The sequence below is a fragment of the Condylura cristata genome, unplaced genomic scaffold (genome assembly GCF_000260355.1).
Source record: "Condylura cristata isolate star-nosed mole 26May11 unplaced genomic scaffold, ConCri1.0 scaffold00009, whole genome shotgun sequence".
Taxonomy (NCBI): Eukaryota; Metazoa; Chordata; class Mammalia; order Eulipotyphla; family Talpidae; genus Condylura; species Condylura cristata.
The window spans coordinates 47,224,823-47,238,109 of NW_004567110.1; the positions used below are offsets into that span (position 1 = coordinate 47,224,823).

The window sequence follows — 13,287 nt, forward strand, 5'->3', positions numbered from 1 at the left end:
AGCTGAATTTAGAAGTCAGAAAATACTGAACAAAACTTTATAGCAGGGCATTGCATAGAACTCCTTTGCATGGCTTTACAGGAGGTAATGGTTGTCAATTAGCATGTGAAAGAGTTTCATACATTTATGTGAGTTCCCAGTTTCAATTATATGGATTCATTTAGTGAGAGTTTAAGAAGACAGATTCAGATTTCCTATGTTTGGTTAATTGTAGTTATTAAGGTTAATTGTAGTTATCAATTGCTGGCATAATTAATGGCATTTTTGAGAAGCTTCTATTTAAAAAAAATAGCTACTTAGATTGAGGTATTTGGAGGATCTTTTATTCAGTATCTTTGGGAATTAGATACTTCAATGATAGTGAAAACTGTTATATTTTAACACCCTATAAATATGTTTTACTATTTAATATGTACTAATTCCCTAATTAAGTTACTTTGGTACTATACTGAATGAATTTCTAAGTAATATGTAAATAATTTACAGATAGTAATACTGGTTTTACAAATTTAATTTCTGAATCCTCAGACATTTTAAAATAATTTTCCAGAAGAACCTTCATTTTAAACTCACAATATTTGTTATTGTAACAGTCCCAATGAGCAATTTACAAAGGAAACAAAGTTTGTGCTTTAGACTATTTCACATAGGTATCTAGACAGATTTATTTTTCAGCATCCTTAAAGTTCTTTTTTTTTTTTTAATTGAGGTAATGTTGAGTATGAGTGTAGGGCCCCTCTTATAGTGCCAACTGTACCCACTACCAAAGTGTCTGTGATCCACCAACTTAGTCCACTGTTTTCCATTCCTATCTTGGTTGTCTGTGTGTGTGCGTGCATGTGTGTGCACACATTACTTATTTTTTTTTTTAACATCAGTGAGAGACTGCATCCACCCATCTACCATCATTAGGTAAAATACATGTTCTTATTTTGCAAATATGGATGCTTTTCCTTTGCTTTAAGAAGACACCAACTTAAACATAGAATAAAGTGAATTTTTACCTTATAAATATTAGTCACAAGGCAAAATCATTTGCCACATGATTGCCTTAATATAATGATTCCCCTTAGATAATTAAGTTTTTATTTTCAAAGTTTGGCTAAGATATTAAGGTTTCAAAAACTCTAATTGCATTCTGAGAAGAATACCACTACAATTATACTTGCCCTTAATTATTAAATTTAAATCGTAAAATATATTTACAATCACCTTGGCTTTTCAATAATATAATTTTTATTTTTATATTTACGTGAACACAGGCAAAGTTTGGAAAGTATAAATCATGGCTAATGTTCTTCCTTTTGAGTACCTTGGAATGTGATTTTTAAATGCTTGTTCCATTGTCAAATTTAAGAAAATTTTTAAAAATTATCACTATCCTATACGAAATGTGTTTAAAAAAATAGTGTATCTTTCAAATAACTATAATGATATTGTAAAATGAGTATAAACTTTATAGGATATAATCAAACATAGCATTGCAATTAGCATTTCATCAATAATAATATGAATAATGTATGTAATGTAATGAAAATGGGCTCATGACTATGAGTGGAAATATCTTTATTTCCCACAAGATATAGCAACTTCATTGCTATTTTGTGGTTACATTAAAAAAAAACTTTGGTAAGTTTCTTTATAGTTCATTACTATTTCTTACATAGCTAAAGAGTCGAGGTTAACTTAAAAAAAAAAAAAAAAAACAAACTATCGGCCCTCCCTGGTGGCGCAGCGGGTTAAAGCACTGCACTGAGAAGCTAAAGCCACTTCCGCATGAGTTCGATCCCCGCCTGCCCCCGGAGGAAACCACATGGCGTGGCAGACCTCTCCTGACCCGCCCACTGCTCCTCTCAGCAGTGTACTTTGTTGATCTGCCTGTTCTGCTCCCCACTCTGTCTCTGGTGAAGTCTCTCACTGCCCCTGAGTCTCTGGCCTGTACCCCAGTTCTGTATGTACAAATAAATAAATCTTTAAAAAAAAAAACTATCTTTTAAGTAGTTTGAATACTTGCTCATCACACACAAACACACACATTACTGAGAGTATTATATTTATCCAATAGTCTGTTATACTTCTCTCTCTACCCTTGGCAAAATTTGTGAACTAATGACTAATATAAAATAATAGCATCTGGCCCTCCCTGGTGGCGCAGTGGGTTAAAGCACAGCACTGAGAATCTAAAGCCGCTTCTGCATGAGTTCGATTCCCGCCGTCCTGGAGGTGACCACATGGTGTGGCAGACCTCTCCTGACCCGCCCGCTGCTCCCCTCAGCAGTGTACATCGTCAATCTGCCTGTTCTGTTCCCCACTCTGTCTCTGGTGAAGCCTCTCACCACCCGTGAGCCTCTAGCCTGTACCCCAGTTCTGTATGCATAAATAAATAAATCTTTTAAAATAATAATAATAGCATCTACTTTGATGTTAAGTCAATAGAGTGTGGTTTTAATCCAGTCACTTGTTCTTTTTGAGGTTAGAGCTTGTTTTTCAGCTTCTAAACTTAATTCACTTAAAATATCTTTCAAATTAATAAAATTCCTCAAATTGCCTATGAAAGTCAATGGAATATATAGGATTTTTATAAATCTATTATTCCTACCACTATAATTTGTCTTTCCATTGATTTTAGAATCATTGATTTTAATGACTTTAAAACATGAAGATTTTTTATTTTATCTTTGTAATCATTAATTTCTATCACAATTACCAATATATTAAGAATAACTTTTATTTGAGTTTATGAACTTAGTTTAAATAAAGTATCCTCAAGATATTTTATTCAGTGTCTTCTGCTTTTAGAGTACCAAGTTCAGAGGAGTTTATTTTATCCTAAAAGTCTACAAATTAGGATATTTTATTATCTCACATATGTTAGTCCCATATTAAGTTACTTTTGATGAAAAGTTTAAAGGTAATACTAAAAAAAAAAAACTTAGATAAAAGATTTAGTCTACTTAAAAAGTATAAGATGAATAGTACATTAAATGTTAATCAGATATCCTGACAATGTTATGTACCTTATAAAACAAAAATAACGATCAATAGCTTTACTAACTTCTACTTTAACTAAAAACATTTTCCCTTCAAAACAACCAATTTACCAAGGCATAATCAATCTTTTGTTATATTAACACTAACTAATAATTATACTTTTTACTTATCACCTTACAAAGCATAGTGTTTCCCATGCATATTTTTTAGATACATAAAAATGAGCTATAGTGAACTCATTCTACACAAAGTTGTAGATTTGAAAAGCTATTTTAAACACCAGATATCTTTGTTTCACTTTACAATGATTCTAAAATTTGTACTAAAATTTGATTTCAAATTTCTCAACAACTTATTTGTATTTTCATCAACTAGGCACAATCACATATGCTTTTCTATAAATAATTTCAAATATATTATCTTGAAATTCTGTAATAATAAACAAATGGAAATAAAATATTTAAAAGACTGAGATGGTAGATAGAAGCACTGTATCAGCTGATCAGTGTAAAACCAGAAGTCCAGTGGACTACTGATCTACATAGCTATTGAAGATATATGGTATTAAAACCAAAAACTTAATAATCATTTTACCTGTATACATAATAATATATTTTACTCATACTTTAAATATGTATATGCTTCTATATTCTGAGTGAAAAATTCTTAAATTTTGTATTAACTAAAATTATTCATGCACAACTGTTAGATTTTATATAAGAAATGAGAGATTAAATATTTAATGTTATAAGTCATGTATTTTTATATGAAGAAAATTCCAGGACTATATATTGAATACATGTTTTTTTAAGTAATTGATAATGAATTAGAATATAAGAGCTTTAAAAACAAACATATTTCATATCCAAATTATATTTACTTAATTGAGAAGTAAACAATACTTAGGAGGTATTTTCTACTACATAAACATTGCTCACTGAGATGAGGCACTAAGGAAAGCTGTATATAACCATTATTTTAGAGAATAACCCAGTGGTCTTACAACATTACATGCTATTGCAAGGAAATCTCACAATAAAGAGAACAAATCTAATATACTGCCTATATTGAGATATGTGCAGTTACACAGACAAAGTCCAAACTGCTAGCTAGCTCTAGTTATTAAATTTGCTCAAACTACAAGTTAAAACTCTAAATAAAAAAAAATGATTAATGAGAACAATTATTAGCTATTCATGATTGGGAGTTTTCCAAATCTCAATCTTTGATCTTTAGCTTGGGAGACTAGAAACCAGAACAAAGGAGCTGGAAAACATGGGGTACTGTCATTGGATACCACAGTCTCCATAAAGAATCCCTTCATATAACTGAAGTTGTATGAGATGGACCACTCTACTTAGATATTACTGAAATTTCGCACTATCTCCCAAAAGTGATTCTATGCATACCTGAATTTCTGTAAAGGATTATCTTTGTCAGTTAGAATATAGTTGCTTTCATGGGGCATCAGCTGACCATGAATAGTCATTTAAAAGAAAGGAGTAAGAGGAGGATAGTGACAATATCCGATGTCACTATACTATAATGCCAATTTTGATGTTATTGAGACAACATCCAAGTCCTTGCATTGACAGTCACTGCTCAAAGATATCCCCCTTTATTGTCACTAATCAAAATACAGGAACAACTGACAGGCACTGCCATAGAGTACAGCTGCAAGAGTCCACTCCCAGTAGAGCAAACACACAGGGCTAATGAACACACTCTACCTATTGAACATTCATCTACTTGTTCGTCGGAATTCAGCAGAGGAATCCGTTTGTTGAAGGAATATTCCCTGACCCTTGGCCCCTACTTCTACTTTAGTTCTCTTTTTACTTTCTACTTAATCCAATTAGCATCTGTAGCACATACTACCAGAGTTCAAATTTACATTTTTATCTGGAAGACTTGAACCCAAAGTAAACATAAAAAATCATTTTATTTTTAAATAAATAATCTGTTGAGTTTAATACTTAGCAATGCCTAGCATATAGTAAGTAGGTGCACAAAGTTTGCTGAAAGGAAAGTAAATGATAGTAACACCACCGCACCTGGCACATTTGCAATATTAATGATTATAGGCAGGGAGATAAGAGTTTCTAAAAAAGCACCTCGACTTAATTATTCTAATTAAAAAAAAAAAAGAGGGAGAGATGAACAGTATGAATAGAAAACACTGTAACTCAGCCTTCTGAGGGCTGGACTGAATGCAGCTATACATCAGTCAACCTGCCATCACTGACCAATGTAGGTCTACACATGAAATCTGCCATTTATTATAAGTGGCATTCCATGGTTACAGATACTTAAAACCAAAATATCTGGTTTAGGGGGGGAAAAAAGTTTTTTAAATGTGTGTTTATTTTTACAACTGTGTTTAATAAAATTTCTTTTCTTCTCTTTGGGCAAAAATATGGTTTTCCAAAGGTATTTCTATTTTAAAAATTACTGTGAAGGTATTTCTAATATTGAAATTATGTTTTACATATATATATATATATATATATATATATATATATATATACATTGATAAAATTTTCATGAAAGCAATGGACCTAGAAAAACACTGATATTTCTGCAAACTTTCCTGTCAGTTATGGAGGACATAGAAAATGAATTTACCATATGCCCCTTTAAATTTTACTCTCTCTATCTGAAACAACCTTGAAATAACAGGGAGACACTTGTGGATGAGAACTGAAACACCTTCTTTGGATACATTTTATAGACAAAAGATGTGATCAAAGCAATTATAATCAGAGAATAAAGCACAGACTTGAATTTTTATCACAATTGCACACAGAATAAAGCTTGATTAAATAATTAAAAGTAAAGTGCTGCATATACAAAGCACAAAATACAGTCTAATAAATACTTCACATGCTTATGTGATTTCAACCTAGTTCTTACATGCAAATTCAAAAAAAGTCTAATATAAATAAAAGTATGTTTTAGATGGTTTCTTTAAGAAAACTATTCAAAACTATTTAAAAAGCACTTAATCACTATACATTTTTACAATGCCAGAGAAGAGGAAAAAGGGAAATTATTAATTTTTAAAATTACCCAGCAATTCCATTGCATCATCTTCATTGTCAATATCTTCTTCTGTTACAGATGGGGTGGGGCTGTGGACAGACTCAAAGGAATCTTGAGAAAGCATTGCTGCCAGAAGTTTCTTATGTTGCTGTTGCTGTTGCTTTAATCCTTTACTCTTGGGCTCCACCTTTAAACTGAAGAAACATTTAAATGTAATTGTCAATAATGATGACACAATTAGCCACTGTAAATTTTAAAAATATACAAAATATTGTCATTCAATTATTTTGCTATGCAAATACATGGGCATAGTAAAATTTTTTCTAGGGATAACAGAAATAGAAGCTGATTACCTTTTTAAACATCTTTTATCTCACTAACAATTTTCCTATGGAGTATGGGTGATGAATATGGCACACTCTCATTCCTGCCCCCATTTAAAGGAAATGGTGCTAATCAACTCCTGCCAATTATTGTTAAAAACTATAAAGTCCAAATTATTATATGAAATTCCCTGATCAACAAAACAAGTTTGTCTAATAAAATACATGCAATGGGAAACTATTTTAATATACTATAATGAGATTCCTTAATAAAAATTTCATTTCTCTAATTTAAAAAAAAAATGTTCTCACTAATCCTATTAATGAAATCTAGGTGTGGAGTTGCAAAGGAAGATGAAACCAGGAACACCAACTATATCGCTGATGCTTGCCCTGGCATCTGTCTTTTGACTCACTATCCTGTGTGCATTTTTAAACTAATAAATAAAATACGAATTTAAAAGTCTTCCCTCATCAACTTAATTCATTTGAGAAGTAAAGAAATAAATCAAATACAATATTCATTTGGAATTCTTAACTAGCCCTACCATGCTAAGGAAAAGAGTGGATAAATTACTTATTAATTAGAAAGAGAACACAAGTTACCACGGAGAAATCTGAAATTAATTTCTCCTTTATTTTATTGAAATAAAACTATTTTAAAATAATTAGATTCATATGTAGCTTTAATTCCATTAGCTTTTTATTATAAGAAAATGCACACATATATATTTTGAATATGAAATTAAAAAACTCCATTTACAAGAGGAATACTTTTAGGTAAATTATTTAATCTCCTTTATCCTTGATTATTTTTTCTGTAATCCAAATTTCGTAACACCTACTACAGATGGTGATTTGACCATAAAATAAGGCTAGTATAGGCAGAACAGTAGTAGGCAATAAATCAATTAATTAGTGTTTCTTCAGTAGTTTGTATTTTATGTTGTAACTTCATATACTACATGTTTATTTTAAACTGTATTTTAAGCTTTTATATTTAAAAAGTTATAGTTCTAAAGCAAATTTCTCTTATAGGAATAAATAAAAATTCTCAAAATATTATAGTTTTAAGAAGTTTTATTATATAGATTCTGGAAAAGGTCTCGCTTGCTTACTACATGGCTTAATAAGGAGAAAATGGCAAGTAATTATTTGATACAATATACTTTATCTTGAAAATATCTCTTTATATTAATAAGCATACATCAAATGTATATTTTTATTCCACCAAAACATGATTATTTTTAAATGGTTACTGTATTATCAAAAAAGCCTACTTTTTAAAAAAGCACAACTACCAAACATAAAAATAGAATTCTAGTATTCTATTCCATATCTCGGCAGTCTGTTTCAGTAGATCCACCTGTTGTGCTCCCCACTCTGTCTCTGATGAATTCTCTCACCTTCCACATCTCTGCCTTCACTCGGTTCTTGTATGTATAAATAAATCATTAAATATGTTTCTTTAGTAGAGGAGTCATAAGATTTTCAAGACACGATGAGCCTACTTACAAATTCATATTATTTTTTACCAAGTAGTTTTAGAAAATTCACTACCTAGCTATTACAATGCCCAATTAAGATGAGTTAAAATGGAATTACATTTTTATGAAACTCAATTTTTGCTTACATTTATATCATAAATGTGTGATTATTTTAATAACCTTAAATATATTTTTAAAGATTTATTCATTTATGCATACAGAACTGGAGTACAGACCAGAGGTGCAGGGGCAGTGAGAGGATTCACCAGAGACAAAGCAGGGAGCAGAACAGGCCGATTGATGAAGTACACTGCTGAGGGAAGCAGCAGGCAAGAGGAGAGGTCTGCTGCACCATGTGAGTCTCCTCCCTGGCCAGGGACCGAACTTGCACTGAAGCTGCTGTGGCTAGCATAACGTGCTGTATCCTAACCCACTGTGCCACCAGGGAGGACCCAACCCTAAATATACCAATGCAATAAATATTTCCCATGAAATACTAAAGAAGTCATATCAATTGATGTGAATCCATAGGCTCTAACATGGCAGAAAGCCTTTTATCACTCCCGAATAGATTACTTTTTTTCTCAATACTTTAATTTTTTTCCTAAGCCATCTGAATTTAGAACAGATTTGATAACATACGAAAGATGTGGCAGATGAATGCAGAAAAATGTCCATGTGAACATATACAAATATTTTGCATATAATTTTAAAGATTCACAGATCTCTTAAGTTCATTTGGAAATAATGTTGGAGTTATGAGCTCCATGTTAGTCACTTTTATCCTATTTTACTAGTTTCTCCATTTGCCCTCTTACTTTCCTTTGCTTTAACTAGCAGTCTATCCTTCAGGTGACAGGTGTGTTAAACTGTTGTATTTCTAGGATATAAGGGGAAAAACTGAAGTAAGTTACACCATTAAAAGGGAAAATAAAAAGAGTTCCACACACACACACACAAATATATATAGGGATAAATCTCTTTCTTTTCTTTTTTTTTAAAGATTTATTTATTATGCATACAGAACTGGGGTACAGGGCAGAGGTGCAGAGTAGGCCAGAGGTGAGAGGATTCACCAGAGAGCAGGGAGCAGAACAGGCAGATTGATGAAGTACACTGCTGAGCAGAGAGTGGGTGGGTCAGATATGTTCTGCCAGCCATGTGGGTCACTTGCCAGGATTGAACTCATGCTGAAGTGGCTGTGTAAACTTCACAGTACTGCGTTTTAAGGGTTGCACCACCTGTGAGGGCCCTATAGGGATAAATTCCTGCCCATAAGACACAAAACTTCATTGGTAAAGCCATCCAACCTGGGTCTTTGTTAGGAGACTTTCTATTCTGAGTCAATCTCCTAATAATTGGTCTATTCAATTTTCCTGTTTCTTCACGATCCAGTCATTTCAGGTAGTATGTTTCTAGGAATTTATCCATTTCTTCTAAGTTCTCAACTTGTTGGCACAAAGTTACTCATAGTGGATTATGCTATATATTTTATTTTCTCTAGTGGTGGAAGTTCAACCTATCACATATGCATTATTTTGAATAAAAAGAAAGCTGCTTATGTACTAAAATTGCAGTGCTGCAATAATTCAATTAAGGCTTGAGTACCAAACAATGTTAACCAAAAAATTTGGAAAAATGGCAAAAGTCAAGATAGTCTATCAACAACAATCGTTCTTATAAATAAGCTGCATTTAGAAGGTATCTACTGACAGATTAGTGCGTCTCCAATTACAAACAGATAACTATTGATAATGACAAGGCATCAACTCAAGTGGAGAAGAAAAAAATGGAAGAAGTGATGCTTGAAAATTAATTCTCTTTCAGGAGTCTAGAATATCATTTAATCTGTTAATGATTATGATAAAAGTTCATTTCTATTTTGGGATGAAAGCTATTACTGATGCCACAGATGCCACAGATTCATTAAAAATTCCTCTCATCCTGTTCTTATTTATCCAAATCAAATCTAGTGCTGTGTGAGTTAGCAAAATAAATTCACAAATGTGGGTTTTTTTTACTAGATATTGGGAGAGATACAGTTTATTACCCATAGTCTATTTCTGTTAATTTTAGTTTAGTGACACAATTATTGTTCTCCTCTAATGGGATATCTGGGCAGGATTTTCCATTATAATAATTTCATAGGTGATGCCTTAAGTCATAGTTTAAAGTTAGAGAACAATAAAACTGAAAACAACATTATCTAAGCAAATATTTGAAAGATCTTCAGGATTGAAATATTTGAATATGGAATTTGATTAGGACTGCAAAAAAAAATCCCCCTTTATTAGGTATTCAAGAAGGAATTCAAGAAGGTCACAGAAGCTAAGAAGAAAATAGATATACTAACATTTGTAATAAACAGTTCTGATTATTATTATTATGACTAAATGGAAGTAAAATGAAAAGCTGACATTTCTCTTTTACATTTAAGATCTAAAAGTCTACCAATGAATAAAGAAAAATGTCTAAGGACTCATAAGTCTGAAATTAAATATAAAATTACCCTCATTGACAAGTGAAATTGATCTGGCATTTCACAAAAAAAGGTAAATGGATTCTTAAAAAAGTTTTCTTCACTTTATATAGGACACTTTAACTATTTAAATAACTTAAACGTTATTTCTGTTGGAAATAGAATCAATTATCTATATGCCTGAAGCACACCAATGAGTATTCTGAACTTCCTCCTACCAGTCAAGGGAAAAGTCAAAGGAAAAGACCTCTGAAAGCTACTACATTGTATCCCAACACAATCGTTATTCTGAATATACATTTTTATAAGTATTATTTGAACACTTCAAAATTATCCCTAGAAAGTGTCCCTATTTTGTGCATCTAGATCTGAGTAGAATGAAATACGGACTTGAAATTTACAAACCATAACAGTCTTAAAGACTAAACAAAGAAAACAATGATAGGCAATGTTAAATACCAACTCTAAATGTTTTTCTAAACCAAGGTTTTTTATACAACACCAATTCCACCCTGTATAATCTATTATACATTCAAAAACCCTTTTGAATAACTCCTCTAGTACATCAAAAGTCTGCCTTCTGCAATTCTTAACAGTTAATCTCCCCTACCCAGTATTCCAGTAGCTTTCAAATGGTAGCTTATGCCCTTGAAATTATTCTCTACATACTTCTCAGTAGCAAAGAGATAATAAGCTTCTTAGAAATAAAGAAAAAAATCAAAACAATAACAAAAAAAATCAACAACAAAAAAGCTAATCTAATAACATTCTACCATTGAATGAGAAAGTAATTTATGATCCTATGTGGAGTACAATAAAGTTTTGTCATTTATTTCATAAAAAATCATGACTAACACAAAGAGTCATAGAAAATCACATTTAAAAAACAAACAAACAAACAAAAAAACAAAAACAAACTAACCCTAGATTGTGATGGCAGAGTAGGAGCATCCAGGACAGGAGAGGAAGGGAAAGTGGGGCAAGATGGGAGGGAGCACAAGGGTCCATAGTGGTGGACTATGTGTTCCTTGGCAGTGGGCGTCATATGACAAAATTACCTGAAGGGGGGTGGGGACGGGACCTATGCTCTATAATAGAAACAATAATTTAAATCAATGTTAACTCAGTTCTGTATAAATGTTCAGCCCTCCCTGGTGGCACAGCGGGTTAAAGCACAGCACTGAGAAGCTAAAACCACTTCAGCATGAGTTCAGTCATCTGCTCTGGAGGTGATCCACATAGCGCAGCAGACATCTGACCTGCTCGCTGCTTCCTACATTAGTGTACCTCTTGGATCTGCCTGTTCTGCTCCCCACTTGGTCTCTGGTGTATCCTCTCATTGCCCCTGCACCTCTGGCCTGTACCCCAACTCAGTATGCATAAATAAATCTTTTTTTAAAAAAAAATAAAATTTTATGTGGAAAGATATGTCAGTAAAAACTAGCAATTTTTTTCTCACAAAGAGAAGTACAATGTATAAAAGATGGCTTCTCTCAGAAAGTTCTATAGGCAATACAACAATACAGGATAATGATATACTGCCCCCCCCCCAAAAAAAAAAGACAAGCACAAGCATGTACTTGAGTTTCTTTTCCCTTTACCTTTTAATGATTAGCAATATTCAGAAAATTAGACAACACCAAATCTTACCTTCCTGCAGGGCTAGAGGCACTATCTTCACTTTCCCATTGCTCATTTTTACTTCTGGGAATTGGCGGCTGCAGCATTTCAGCAGCTAGTGGATCAGCATCATTCTCTTCTCGACCAATCCACTCTCCAATCACTCGGGGTCTCAGAAGAGAAGAATTAAATGCCATTGTTTCCTGAAAAGAAAAAAAAAAAAAGTATGCGGCTTGCATTACTTACTCATATTGATAAACAGAATGGAAGGGAAATAATCTTTTCTACAGTTTCAACTTTATTCTCAAATCAAAACATTCACTTCTTTCTGACTTAGCACCTTAATGCAGCCCATCTCTATCAGCTGACTTTTTCTGTATGATCTGTGCTGATTCCTGAAGGTCACTCAGGATTCGGGAATGAATTCTTTTATTTGGATTTGGAAGGCTTTGCATGTATTGTCAGGAAGGAGGATCAGGAAGGGTATTTGTGACAGAGAAAAAAATGTGTTTTAGATTTACATTCTTAAATATCTTGGTGTCACTGAAAGGGTTAAATAACTTTTCAGGAATGGAACCAGGGAACAATACAAAAGGAAAAATGGCTAGCGTGTTCACTGCCTCCAACTGTGAAGAATTTTGGATTTTCAATTATCCGGGTATATTAGAAGAACACAGGATAAACTAATTTAAAAAATGTTAAAGCGATCTCTTCATAACTTGGATATGATATGGTTCTTAATATTTTAAATATTTTAATAATTTAAAATGATATCTGAAGTTGGTATATGCATACTTACTAGGCATATTTTAGAAAAAGGGATGTTAAAGCATTATCTATTGCATGACCTAATTATTGTTACAAATTTAATATTGGTGTATCTCCATCACTCATTCACTAATCCATTTATTTATTACTCATTGTACTTATTAGGACCACTTATGTACCAAATGCTGTTTGATTTAATGAGGGAAATGATGATAAAACCAAATTCAATGTTTGGTTTTATCTGATGAACATTTATAAAAATTATAACAAGCAACAGAAAGTAGTTGGATATAATAATATTGATTTCCTAGCCTACATAGAAATGCAACATACAGACTTTAGCAATAGTGTTTGTATAATTTAGCAATAATATGAATTCCTCCTATATTTATTTTCCCAGAGTCAAGAAATGAAAGCACTATAATGGCTTTCAGCTGTGAAATCATTCAGTTAAATTAATGCTATCAAATTACTAGAAAGAACATTCATCTGCTACAATTTAATATACTTTGAAGTACAAGAATTAAAATTAACAGCAATATTGTTAAATTTTAGACCTAGATTTGCTTTTTTTTTT

General features: G+C 32.2%; 1 protein-coding gene across 1 annotated transcript in view; it reads right to left on the minus strand.

Annotated features, from left to right (window-relative positions):
• The window catches only part of LOC101630356 (chromosome unknown open reading frame, human C8orf34), a 294,360-nt gene that overhangs the window by 173,255 nt on the left and 107,818 nt on the right, over positions 1 to 13,287 (minus strand). The window contains 2 exon segments of the mRNA XM_012723108.1: positions 6,061 to 6,227; positions 11,973 to 12,145. Coding sequence (XP_012578562.1) covers positions 6,061 to 6,227; positions 11,973 to 12,145 — 340 coding nt within the window.